The sequence below is a fragment of the Semicossyphus pulcher genome, unplaced genomic scaffold (genome assembly GCF_022749685.1).
Source record: "Semicossyphus pulcher isolate SPU_LCO1_2020_fin unplaced genomic scaffold, fSemPul1.0.p SCAF_20, whole genome shotgun sequence".
Lineage (NCBI taxonomy): Eukaryota > Metazoa > Chordata > Actinopteri > Labriformes > Labridae > Semicossyphus > Semicossyphus pulcher.
The window spans coordinates 1,823,525-1,837,838 of NW_027211694.1; the positions used below are offsets into that span (position 1 = coordinate 1,823,525).

Below are 14,314 nucleotides of genomic sequence, written 5' to 3' on the forward strand. Positions count from 1 at the left end.
TGTGTGTGTGTGTGGCCTCCCTCTGTGTGTGTGTGTGTGTGTGTGTGTGTGTTCGCACAGGGACAGAACATTTTATCAGTGACTGGCCCATTTACTGCACAGACACAAAGCTGAAGTTAATTGTTGAAATCAGAAAGAAAAGCTCGGCTGTGATTGGACGGAGAAGTTTTTCCACGACTCGAACGCTGAAACTTTTTATTGAAGTCAAAATGATGTTTTTATTAATCATATATACAGGACCTTCTCTCTATATACCAGAACATAACTAGTTTTAACTGGAAGCAGTGGTTAGCCATGAGGACAACCTTAGAGTGTTTCATAGGTTAGGAAGGGATTAAAACAAGGTGTTTAACTGGGCAACAAAAGTGAGCGTGTTTCAGTGTGTTTCCAAACCCTCACTGAGCTCTTAGATTGTGAGAAATACAACAGAGAAACTGATGTATCCGTTTACAGTGCAGCCAAACAAATGGACGCTTTAGAAGTCCCTCACTAACAGCAGCAACAGAGATCTGATTTCATGCTGCACACAGGTTTTCCACACGTCTTCAGGAGTGCTTATTTGAAGGGGTTGCAGGTGTGAAGCCTGTCCCCTGCAGCTCACTCTCCCAGTCCTCCCTGACACATTTCAACCTTTCAAACCATCCAAAAGCAACCTTGTTTTGTTGAAACATTTATGATACATGATCCATGCTAGGAAAGCACAGGATGTTTCTCGGGGCTGCTTTGTAGTAAAAAGCCACGGCAGGTTTCACCAGGTGGATGTGTTCACTCTGAAGCAGCAGGATGTTGTGAAAGCATTTCCAGTAACCTAAAGCAGCTCCAGTAATGTATACAAATTTAATGACGAGAAGAATGCCATAAATATTAGATAAACAGGGTTTGAATTCATTAAAAACGAAAGGATTACCGTCAAGTCTGGAATATAAGACTCAGTCTGTTTTTGGGGGGATGTCAGAGGGAGAAAGGTTTACCTCTCTCTGCATTTATACTGGTGCATTGGTCGCAGTCTTGTACACTGAATTTTACAGTCCCTCTTCATGTTCTGCAGCTCCTGCATCGCCCCTCGACATTTCAGCTCTGCTGCTGAAACATGTTGAGAGTAAATTATTTAAATGTGAAACTAAAAGAAGAATAAAATAAAGAATCTGCTGGAAGTCATTTTGGAAGAATTTCCATTTAGTGGAACAATTCTGCAGATAAAAAAAGAGTTTAGCTTTATGATCACTGAAATAGACGACAGTGTCGTCAGCAAACAGTCGTGCAGTGAAAAGGCAGCACTGCTAGTGATTCAGTTTGTTGTTGATTAACTTCCTGATTTGTCATCATTTCAACACTTTTTAAAGGCTAGTCTTAGTTTCTTGAGGTGACTGATGCGCTGAATCACTTTAACTAAGGATGCATTCAGACCTGACAGCTTTGGTCTGAAGGTCCAGTTTGTTTGGACAAGTGAGAACACGAACCATGGTCCGCCAGACGGGTCTCGGTCTGTTTCCAAATGAACCACGGTCCGGTTTGGTTCAGGTGAGAACAGAAACGAACTTAAAGTAAGACCAAATACAGGGAGCAAACCAAAACACAGTGCATTGTGGGTTGTTAACAGATGTTGACACTGGCAGAGACAGCCATGCAGCCAGGCAGCGAGATGAGTAGAGGACAGACGTGGGGGAGCGACGAGGAAACAGAAATATGGGCTGACCAAACAATTTCACAAACGTAGATGAACACGGAGGTGATCAAACTGTGAAGAACTAAAGGAGGATGCTGATCAAACTCTGGAACAATGTCGGTTAAAATGAAAAATAACATTAACTCATTAAAGTCTCTCTTTGTTTACTTCAGGGAGTTTCTCATGTGGAATCTCTGACCAATCAGAGAGCAGTTTCATCGAGCATCAACTCTTTTGGTCCGCTGGTAAAAGCTGCCGTCTGAACACAAACCAAACTCGAGGCAAAATGTTACATCGTAACAATTTGTTCTTTGATCAAACAAACAGACTTCAGGTGTGAAAGCAGCCTGAGTTCCTCGTTTGGTTCGTCCAGGTCGACGTTGTTCTGTTCTGAGTGTAAACCAGCCACCTAACGAGACACTAACAGCTTCTTTAAACCACCAAACCCGTGTCTCCTTTTCTAATATTAATGTTGCTTGTTTGCATCAGTAATTCCTTCAGATTCACATCAGTCTTGTTTAATTATAGCGACGGCAATCATTTGCATTTCTGCATGTATTATGGCTCTGTAGCAGCTGTTGTTCAATAAAGCTGTAAGCTGCAGAAGAATGATGTGAAGTGATGTTTGACATTTTGACATGAAGGGAATTTTTCTGACTGGCTGTTAGCAGAACACTTAAACGCTTGGTGAACACGCGTTGGCTGTACTTCCAGACCAATCAGCTTTGTTCTCTGTATGTTTTCACCCCCAGTGGTCCGATATTCACTGGCAGCTGCTGTTTGGATCAATACTGGATCAATGCAGCTGCTGATGGACCAGCAGCGCTTGATCACAACACAACAAGCTGTTAGTTAAAGTTAAATGCTCTGGCTAACAGAGACATGTTGACTTTAAGCACATACCAGATTTCTTTAGTGTCACATGGTGGAGAATCGATTTTTCTAAGCAAAGAACTTCATAAGAAAAACTAGAGTTGGAATTCCTTCAGTAGTTGCCTCAGCCCTAAGCAGCGAATGGGCTGTAATGGTAAAAACGTCAGAATAGCTCCTCTGAAAGTTCTTGTTGTTTCCACTGACAGGCTCAGATTGTTCTTCTAAGTGTCTGACAACATTACAGAAATGATCCCTGCAGAGATAGACCTTTTTGTTACAGAGGAGGATGTTTTTTTATGTACAGAAGCGGCCATTAAATCGCTCTCCTCATCACCACCAGACTCCATTCACAAAAAGAGTAATTTTACGTCCCTGAACATGGGAGTTGCTGGTCTACTGTTATCTGTTATTTGTTAGTGTTTTTGTGTGACTTAGTGTTGAATATGTCTATCTTTGGTTTAGTAGATTGCTTCAGCCTGCAGCCGTAAAACAGGCAGTAATGGCTGCAATGTAATCCTTTGGGGCAACCGCAGCCGATAAAAGTACTTCCACTAAAATCTTGTTTTTTTCACTGACAGGCTCAGATTGTGCGTGACAACATTACAGAAAGGATCCCTACAGAGATAGACCCTTTTGTTAAAGAGGAAGAGGATTTTTTTAACCAGAATTTTTTTAACCGTTACATCGCTCTCTTCGGAGCCACCAGACACCAGACTCCATTCGCAAAAACATTGGTTTTAACTTGCAGAGCTTAGGAGTTGCCCATGTACCGCTGCCAAGATCTTACAGTTTGTTTTTATTATTGGTGTTTTAAATGGTTAGTTTGCATCAAACACAATATTGGTTTAACGCACAATAACATAAAAAACACTAACAAATTGAGGCGGTGGTACATCGTCAGCTTCTGTGTTCTGCAAGGTAAAACTGCCTTTTTTGTCAATGGAGTCTGGTGGCTTTGATGAGAAGGAGGTAACAGGTGTTTCTCGCTTAAAAAAAGCATCTTACTATGAAACAAAAAGCTTTCTCTCTTCTAGCAATATTGTCATACAAAAATATAAGAATACTTGGCCTGCAAGGATAACATCACAGCCATTACAGCCTGTTCGGTGGCTGCTGGCTGAAGCAATCTACTGGATCAATACCAAAATGTTTATTACCTAACTGTCATTTAGAGCCCAAAATATGTCACAAGGATTTTACAGGGTGTAAAAATATGAGTATTAGCCTTAAATACTGTTTTCAAATGTGAGTGTGTGCTGCAGTGAGAGCAATAAGGGGAGCTGGAAATCTGAGAATAAATAGCTGAAATAAATAAATATGACTCAGCCGGCTTCCTGACATATGGAAGAATAATTATACATGACTAACACTGTTAAAAGGTGTTAGTCTTGGTGTGTAAATATGTTAATCTGATGACTAAGCAGCAAAGTAAATAAACACAAAGTAATGATTATTTTTCTAAATAAAATGTTCTGATTCCAAACGTCACATTCACACAGCGTCAGAGACTCCTGCAGCCCAAACGATACGCTGCTGAGAAGTGTGTGTTTGTACACAGCACACTGTTAGCTTTAGGATTAGCTTGATGCAGCTGGTTGGCTAATGCTAACACACAAATAAACACACACACATGCTCCACTGTTGTTTGATATGGAGAGTAACTTCGATCCCCAGGCGGGGCTTAAACGCTCAAATGCTGGAAGGAGATTTAATGAGCCCCCGCGCTCGTATGCAGGATGGCTGGACTCGCTTCATACTTTCAGCACTGACCTTTTCTCTGCTGCTCACATGACACATGACATCACAACCGGATCAAAAAGGACACATCAATACTCAGCTAATGTATAGGAAGCTGCACCAGGCGGGTTACTGTGCTCTTCACACAGAGTCACATTCACTGGACTATTTTTAGCCCCCATCTCTCTCACACTCTCTGACTGTAATTTTAGACACGAGTATGATAAGATCATTTCTCAGGTACTTACGCCACATCAGAGCGAAAGGTTCCAAAAAATAGTTTGTAATTTTCTCTCTTATCAGAGCACCTCAGCTTCAAAGCAGTTAGAGTCCGAAAGCTTCAAGTTTACGCCAGAAAAATCATCAAAACATCCTTCAGCTTTAATTTGGATCCATCCAACTGTGTGTTGTTCATCCGTCAGTTTGTGTTCCACAAAGATCTACTCACTCTGCCTCTCAGTTATACATGACTAAACACATCGTTTGAACAGTACAGACACAGATACAAACTGATGCTTCATTGTTCTCAACCTCTTGTGCTTCGTGGGAGTTCAAACTATTCTCATCACGATCCAGACTTACACCAACGAAAGTAATAATTCTGTACAGCCCATCCTTAGCCCGTTTAGACCAATCTACCTCCACATGAGACGTCTAAAAGCACGTCCAACATTTGGTCAGTCAGGTGACACAACTGAAAGGCCACTTGGAGTGGTGGTGTGGGGCGAACAGTCTTAGCTAACAGATGCTAACAGCAAATCATACCGTGGTCCTTTAAAGCGGCCGCTTCCAACAGACTGACAGGAGAGCTGTCATCCAGCTCTTGGAAAGGGGGGGTTGTTTTATAATCAGGGTTCCAATCCAACTTTATTTGTAAAGCACTTTAAAACAACCACAGGGGAGCAAAGTACAGAAGAATAAAAGACATGAAATACACAGCTCACACGAGGCGTAATATACAAATAAATAAATAGATAAAAATGAAAAAAAAAGTTAAAATAAAATAAAAAGACATAAAATACAAATAAAATCTACGTCTTACAAGGTGTCAAAGGCCGAGGAGAAGAGGTGGGTTTTAAGAAGACAGTGAAGAGGCCTGTCTGATGTGCAGAGGCAGATCATTCCACATTTTTGGAGCCGCAACAGCAAAGGCGCAGCCCCCTCTGAGCTTCCGTTTTGTTTTTGGCACACTCAGAAGCAGCTGATGGGCTGACCTGAGAGCACGGGTGGGGATATAGGGGTGTAGAAGCTCAGAGAGGTAGGGTCGGACCAATTCACTACCTGCACTAAACGGTTCCTTGAAAGAGATACAAAGGGGACGCTAAAACAAACGCTCAGGCTATCGGGAAATAGACGCCAGAGGTGTGTTGGAATAGAGACGCTACAGAGTGAATCTGGTTTGCATTAAAGATCGTCTAAAGCTGCTGTGACAAACGTTTTTTTTTAGGATACATTTGGACGTTTCATGGCGTGATTAAATCTGAATGTCCAGGTGAAATCACAACAGACTTTTAAAGTCAACGTTTAGTCTTTGCAGTGATGTAACAGTTAGCGAGTGTGTTCAAGTATCCCCACCACTCTCTGGTGTTCCCATCTCCTGCTGGCCTGCTGCACATATATGACTTAAAATAGCAGGTGTGCTTCGAGGCACCCACACAGTCCATGTGCCCGGGACCTACTGCTGTGCGTCTGTTGTAGCGGTGCCATGATTAAAATAGTGTCTCACTGTTGATGAAATGTTCCAGCTGTGAGCTTTGGATAGTGTGCCACATCCTTTCTTCTCCTTTGACTCCCAAGCTCCAGACTTCTGAAAGAAGCTGCCTGAAACTCCCGAGCTGTTTTCCCCCCTCAGATCCTGAGAGGAACTTTTTCATTAGACAGAGGCTGTTTTCGCAGAGCTCCTGTCCTTAACGAGGAGAGGAATTACAGTTAACGAGCAGTAGTAAGGCAGCTAACGAGGCAGGGCCTGATAAGGAGGAGAGATGTTGGAGTGTTAACGAGAGAGACAGATGGTTAACGAAGGTGAGGTGAGAGCCTACATTTTAATGGAGGGTGGAAAGAAGCTGATTGGTCAACAGATGTATCTCGTCCACTCTCTGCTCCCCCCCCCCCTCTCTCATGCTGATGGAGTAATCCAGTGTTGAGATGAGATGTTTCAGATCGATACCGCGCTAACCCACTCTGCAGCATGTCAGAGGGTAACTTATCTAACATGGCAGTCAACTGAGGCTACTTAATAAATGCATTCGTTCTCCGAGCCTCCGACACACAAACACACCGAGGAGGAGACGGAGGAGGAGGAGGAGGAGGAGGGGGAGGAGGAGAGGGAGGTGTGTAATAGAGGGCTTTACAAATCTAAGATGCCGTTTTTGAGCAGCGCGGATCATCTGACTCCTCTCCGACCTAAACCTTACATTGACCCATTTGCCTCTCAATGTAGCTGTGCAGAGGGCCGAGTCCACCCACTCCAGATCAAAGTGAAATACCTTGTTGCCTTTAAATTCATCATAAGTAGGAAAGTACTGTATATCCATTGACTTTGGTGCTCCCAGGATTTTATCAGATATAACCGACAGGTCAATATTTGCACTCAAACTCCTCATGTATATAAAAAAGGTACTTATTGAACTGAGGTCTTCAAAAGAAACTTGACAAACAAACACTCAAGGGTACATTGATGCTGGAAAAAATGCTAAAGGGATCCTTGAAACAGATGCTGAAAGGTGGTAAATGGTACCTGTAAAACAGACACGAAAAGGCACCTCGAGGCAAATGCTAAAGGGTAGCTTGAAACAGGTGCATAAGGCTAGCTTGACACGCATAGGACCTTGAATCAGGTCTTCAAGGGTACCTTAAAATAAATGCTACAGGGTACCAAAAAGAGAGCTAATTGTACCTTGAAACAGATGCTAAATGGTATCTCAAAACAAGTGCTAAAGCGTACCTTGACACAGATGCTAAGGGGTACCCAAAAGAGAAACTGCACCGTATAACAGCGGCTAAAGGGTATGTTAAAACAGATCCTTGAAATATATGCTAAAGAGTACCAAGAGTTAAGTGCTAAGTTGTACTTTACTAAAGTGTATCTTAAAACAACGATATAAGGGACGCTAAAGTGTACCTTGAAACAATTGCTAAAATGTACCTTGACACGCATGTTTAAGGGTTCTTTGAAATGAATGCTAAAGGCTACCTTGCAAACCAAAAGAGAGCTAAATTGCACCTTATAACAGATGCTAAAGGGTACATTAAAATAGATCTTAAAGGGTACCAAGAAAGGAAGCTAATTTGTACTTTACTAAAGTGTAGCTTGAAACCGGGTAGCTTGAAACAGACAGCAAAGGGTAGCTTAAAACAGATGCTAAAGGGGGGCTTCAGATACGAAGGCGCATGTTGAAACAAATGCTAAAGGGGAGCTTGAAACTGCTGATAATGTGTACCGAAAAAGAGAGCTAAGTAGTACTTTACTAAAGCGTATCTCAGAACAAATGCTAAAGGGGAGCTAGAAACAGATGCTAAAGGGTTCCAAAAAAGCGAGCTAAATTGTACCATAGACAGACGTTAGTATACCTTGAAACGCTAAATGCTAAAGGCTACCTTGACACAACATCATAGCTACTTTGTGCGTTTGTTTGGCAGGAACATTTTTAATTTTCACACTTTTCTGAAGATACCAAGAAACTAATGTATGAAGATACTTAGAAAAACCAAGATGGCGTCCGCTTCAACTCGAGGCTTCATAGCAACAGTTCCAAAACCACTTGGTGATGATTTGAGAGCCCCAAACACCGCCAGTGTCCTTATCTCCTCCCTCTTATCCTCACCTCACCTCCTCCTCCCTCTGTATCTCCCCCTTTCTTCTTTCCTCACCCCCTTCATCCTCACCTCCTCCTCCCTCTCTCTCAATGAACGAGCTGAATTGAAATCTGATCAAACAAAGCCCCCCCCCCCCCGACGGCCTCTTCCATCAGATGCATATTTTACACCAAACATGATGAATCAGCCTCTTCACCCGCTTCCTGTGTGAAACTATATCTGCGGCAACACACACACACACACACACACACACACACACACACACACACACACACACACAGACATATTGCAGTCTCTTCACTGTGAAAGCGGGGAATTGCAATTTGAGCCGTTGCTTAAAGAGATCAGTGTGTCCGGAGTGAAGTGTGTGTGTGATAGATATAGGAGTAAAACATACACACACACACACACACTCACAGAAAAGCACCTGACTCAACAGTTTTCGCTCGGTCAGATCTCTGAATCTGAATGAGGTGTGTCTTTGTGTGTGTGTGTGTGTGTGTGTGTGTGTGTGCGTCCAGCGTGTCATTCACATGCCTCTGCTCCTCCTCCTCTTCTTCTGTGGTGTCTCCGCTCCAGGTAATGGCAAACATTACAGCAGGAAATGATGTCATTTTCATTCCTCTTCTGATGCTCGGGAGACGACTCGCCGCATGAATTCATGCATGAGCGTGTGTGTGTGTGTGTGTGTGTGTGTGTGTGTGTGTGTGTGTGTGTGTGTGTGTGTGTGTGTGTGTGTGTGTGTGTGCGTTTGTTTGTGTGTGTTTACGTGCTGTGGTTGTCACTGTAGGCTCGGTTGTCAATCAGGATTACTGTGGCAAAAAGCGTTACCTTGGCAGCAACGACTGTTGGCAACCTGCAGGATGTCGTGTGTGTGTGTGTGTGTGTGTGTGTGTGTGTGTGTGTGTGTGTGTGTTAATATTGGGGGTTTATTGAGCTTTTGTGCAGGCGTGTGTGTGTGTGTGTGTGTGTTTGTGTGTGTGCGTGTGTGTTACAGACTCATTCTCTCCTCTAATAGATTCTCTCTTTATCTCGTCCCTCTCAGGCTTTCTCCATTATTCTCTCTCTCTCTATCTCGCTGTCTGCCTCGCTCGCCCCCTGTTTATTATTCTGTTTCTCCCTCCCTCCATTCTTCACCTCCCCCCACTCCCTCCCTCTGTCCTCACCTCTCCACACCTGGCTTCTTTCTTTTCGTCACTCTTTCTCTCCTCACTGCGTCTGTTGTTCACCTTTTCCTCTTTCTACTCCTCCTCCTTTCCTCTCTTTCGCTGCTCCGCCTACATTCTCTTCTTCTTCCTCCTCTTCCTCCTCTTTCTGCTCCACCTTTACCTCTACATCTCTCTGTCCTCCTTTTTGAGCTCATTTCTTTTTCTTCCTCTTCTACTCTCATTCTTTCCCCTCTTCTCGTCCTATTGCACCTCCACTACTTCCTCTCCTTCTCGTCTGTCTCCTCCTCTTTCCTCTTTTCTTTTGCGTCCTCCCCTCATCCCTCTATCGTCACCTCTCCATACCTCATTTCAGATTCTTTCTTTTCTCACTCTTTCCTTTTTTCTTGTCCATCTCATCTTTCTTTCTGTCTCCCTTTTCCTCCTCTCTCCCTCTTCATCTCCCCATCCTCCTCCTTTTTTTCTTTACTTCCTTCTTCCTCTTTCCACCCTTCTTATCTGTCTCCTCTCCTCTTCACTCTATCGGCACCTCTCCACACCTGGTTTCTTTCTTTTCATCCCTCGTTCTTCTTCTCATCCCTCTGCTGCCTTTTCATCCTCCTCCTTTTTTCTTTCATGCTGCTACTCCTCCTACTTTCACTCCTACTTCACCTCATCTTTCTCTCCCTTTTCCTCCCTCTTTTCCTCTCCACTCCTCAGCCTATCCTCCTCTTTTCCCATCCATCCTTTCCTCCTCTCACCTCTTTCTCCTTTCCACCTTTTCGGATCTGTTTCTCCATCTCGCTGGCTGTCATCTCTCTTTCTCTCTCTCATCCTTCTTACTCCTCCATCTGTTTGCCGTCTTTAACCTCCCTACTTTCCTCTCTCCTCGGACTTTGTTCTTCACTCTCTCCTCCTTTTCTTCCGGCCCTCCTCCTTCTCCTCCAGCTCTCTCTTTCTTCCTCTGTGCCTTTTTTCTTCCTTTCTTCCTCCGTCTCTCTTCTTCTTCTTTATCTCTCTCCTCCAGTTCGCCTCCTCTGTTTGGAGTATTTTGTGCTTCATGGCGGCTTCTGATATTTCTCTCTTCTTATTTGCTTCCATCCGTCTTCTCCTGAACTTACGTTCCCTCTCTCCCTCGTCCTCTCCGCTCCTCCACCTCCTCTCTTCATGCAGCTTTTCCCCACCTTGTCCCATCCTCCTCTGCACCTCCTCCTCCCGCTCTTTCTCCTCCTTTCATCTCCCCACAAACAGCCGGGGTAAAATGCTCGAGTGCGATAACAAAGTTTCGGGGGGATTATTTCCCAGAGTTTTAATTTCTTCTTCCTGTGTGTGTCAGGTGACTGACAGACGAGTGTAACAAAGCTCCGGTGTGAAAACATTCGACTCAGCTTAAAGAAATCAGCAGGAAACAGAAACTTTGCTCCTGTTTATTTTGGATTATCTCCTCGGTGAAAGCTGCTTTTTCACTGCGAACAAGAAAATCTGAACGAGCGAGAGTGTTCCTGCAGAAACGTCAGACAGCCGACCTGTCAGAGGATTATCCTTTAACCCCCTGAACTCTGATTCCACCTTAAATTTCCGCTTTGATAAGTTTGGAAGGTTCAAAGACTAAAACAAAATCCCGCAGCATCACTTATTCTTTATGGATTACTGCCAGAACTCAAACTCGAGTGTGATGAAGCTTCCACTTTAAAAACTTCGCCGGAAAAGAGGCGAGTAGGAATGTGAGGAGTTGAAGTATGGGGTCACTTTATGGGTCATTTAACTCATTTATACAACAGCTCACACGTCCTCCTACTGACGTGTTTGTTCCATTTCTTGTATAAAAATATGGCCGACATGTCAGCTCGCTAACAGTGAAGCCAAACCCTCTGTCGCCCCCTGCTGACTGGCTGCAGTATAGCTCATAAAGCCCGCCTCCTCCATGTTAACAGATGGGACATGAGTCAAACTATAAAATCAAAATACACATCAAAAACATTTTTCTCAAACATGGTTTCTGTCATTATAGTTAGTTCTTATCATGCTGATTTATGTCCAAGTGTTCATTTTTCTGACAAGTTTACTTTTAATTAGTTATTTGATGCTATAAAAAGGGGGTGTGGCCTCATGATTGACAGCTCTGTGGACAAATGGGGCTCCTGCAGCGTTCTGTTCCCGAGTAGCAGAGTAGAGGAGGAACAGCGAGAGGAGACGTCACTAACACTAACATTACAGTCATTGAACTTTCCATCAGCGTGAATATCTGCTTCAGACCGACACAAGTATGGTGCAGGATAAAGGACAAAATTAAGACTATTGAGAGGCTGAAGGAGGCTGCATCTTTGCCGAAGCCAGCTACTGATCTGGCCAATGATAAGCCAGCGCTGGAAATGAGAGGCCGGCGGTGGTAAATGAGAAGCTGCCTAATTATCTGACCAGGGCGGCAAGTCATGCGTCTAACATAGCAACCCATTAGCTTCCCGAGGCTAGTGACTAGCACGCCGATGCTAGCAACCCACTGGATCGGCTACTGGCTAGCTTCGTCGGGCTAGTTGCTAGCCTCGGGAAGCTAATGACCAGCCTAGCAAGTATCTGATCCAATTGGTAGCAAGCTTCGGCATGCTAGTCGCTAGCCTTGGAAGCTAATGACCAGCCTAGCAAGTGGCCAATCCAATGGGTTGCTAGCTCCGTGCTTCGGCTGTCTCCCGCTCCACAGGTATATTTTGGTTTTATTTTTGTGCAACGAGAGGAGGTGGAGACGTGTCGGCCATCTTTACAGTCAATGGTTTCTCCCACTCGGCTTTGTGCCTGTGTTTGAGGTTGGGGAATGAAAGAGTCACGCAGCTCCTTGTAATTGTCACAGACTTCAGGCTAACTTTACAGAAGACGGCGGTTTGCAACTGTTTCTAATATTTAACCCTGAAAAGATAAAATCACAACCTGAAGCTGACCTCCAGTCAAGCGTTGATCTGGTCGCACCTGGCCCAACTCTGGGTCTTCTCCTCTCCCACTTGGAGCTGATATGCTGTATGCTGGAGTGAATGACTTCCCTAGATGAATGGTGTTTACCTTTGTCATTGACTGAGCTTAAAGTCATTCATCTTCCTTTATCACACAATAACACATCTCATCTGTCTCCTCCTCAGGTACCTGGCGGTGACTCAGTTCAGTCCGATCCACGCCCGGAAGGCCTTCCCCTGCTTCGACGAGCCCGTCTACAAGGCCACGTTCTCCCTCACCCTCCGCCACGACCCGCAGTACACCTCGCTGTCCAACATGCCCGTCGAGAGCAGCTCGCTGTCGGACGAAGACGGCTGGGTGACCAATTACTTCAGCCGCACGCCCCGCATGTCCACGTACTACCTGGCCTGGGCCGTCTGCAACTTCACCTACAAAGAGACGCAGACTGACAGCGGCGTGACGGTGAGTCAAAGCACACAGAAAACCTGACAGGGTTCAGTTGATGCAGGTTTAGATATCCTGTTTTTAAAGGGAGACCCTGGTGTTTTAAACCTCGGCTGTATTTTTACCTATTCTTGGGTCTTAAAGACGAATAGGTACAAAGAGTTTTGGAATTGCCCCAGTAGATTGTTTCCGCCAGCAACAGCGAGTAGGGCTGTAATGGCTTCAATGTAATCCTTTGGGGAAAGGTCGTCCACTAAAAGTTCTTGTTTTTCCACTGACTCAGATTGTTATTCTAAGTGTCTGACAACATCACAGAAAGGACCCCGACAGAGATAAACCTTTTTGTTATAGAGGAAGATGATGATTTTTTTAAATCGCAAACGGCAGCTACATCGCTCTCTTCCAAACCACCAGACTCCATTCAGAAAAGCAGCGATTTAACCTTGCAGAACGAAGGGGTTGCTGGTCTACTGCTGCCTCCTTTGGTTAGTTTGTTGTGTTACTGGGTATGTCAAAGGTTTAGTTCTGATCCAACACATGTTGTTGTAACACACAATAATACACACAAAAAACAGAACAGCAACCTCTGTGTTCTGCAAGGCAGAATTGCCCCTTTTGTTAATGGAGTCTGGTGGCTTTGAAAACAGCAATGTAACGGTTGTTTCTTGTTTCAAAAAAGCATCTTTCTCTGGGCCATCTTTTTACATTTTGGGGTCTAAATGACTAATAGCTACTATAACGTTTAATAACGTTTAATAACGTATAATAACGTTTTGGAACTACTCCAACAGCTGCAAGCCAGGCTGTAATGGCTGCGAAGTCCTGAGATATGTCAACTAAAGATGCCTCAGATTGTTATTCTAAGTGTGTGACAACATTACAGAAAGGGTTTCTACAGAGATAGACCTTTTTGTTACACAGGAAGATGATTTTTTGAAACAAGAAACAACATTGCTGTTTTCAAAGGCACCAGACTCCATTGACAAAAACGGTAATTTTACCTCACAGAACACAGGAGTTGCTTGTCAACTGCTGCCTCTGGTGGTTAGATTATTTTTGTGTTATTGTGTGTTAGACAAAATGTGTTGAACCCGAAGTATACTTTAAAAAATACTTAAGTTACACAGTAACACAACAAACTAACTAACGAGACCAGCAAGTTCCATGTTCTGCAAGGTTAAATCACTGTTTTTCTGAATGGAGTCTGGTGTGTTTGCAGAGAGCGATGTAACGTCTGTTTGTGGTTAAAACAATCATCTTCCTCTGTAACTAAAAGGTCTATCTCTGTAGGGATCCTTTCTGTCATGTTGTCACACACTTAGAATAACAATCTGAGCCTGTTAGTGGAAACAACAAGAACTTTGAGGATGACGTTGCAGCCTGTTTCACAGCTGCTGGCTGAAGCAAGCTACTGCAGCAGTTCCAAAACTCTGTGCCTGTTTGTCATTTAGACCTGAAAATATGTAAAAATAGGGCCTTGTTTCTAAAAATACAGAAATAACCCTTTAATGTTTACAGTAAAGGTTATTTTCCTCCATCAAATCTGCCTTTTGTAACACAGCTCAAAGATTCAGCCTCCCTCAGGCGTGTCAGCCACAGATGAGAGGAAAACAGCAAAGGCAGGAGAAGAAATAAATAAGAAAATTAAATAAACACATCAACAAAAATAAGCTGGTTTCAGATAAAACTC

General features: G+C 43.8%; 1 protein-coding gene across 1 annotated transcript in view; it reads left to right on the forward strand.

Annotated features, from left to right (window-relative positions):
- LOC138599584 (thyrotropin-releasing hormone-degrading ectoenzyme-like) overlaps positions 1 to 14,314 on the forward strand; it is a 182,802-nt gene that overhangs the window by 8,759 nt on the left and 159,729 nt on the right. Inside the window, exon 3 of the mRNA XM_069671317.1 lies at positions 12,366 to 12,642. Within this exon, the coding sequence (XP_069527418.1) occupies positions 12,366 to 12,642 (277 nt within the window). The remainder of the gene's footprint in view (positions 1 to 12,365; positions 12,643 to 14,314) is intronic.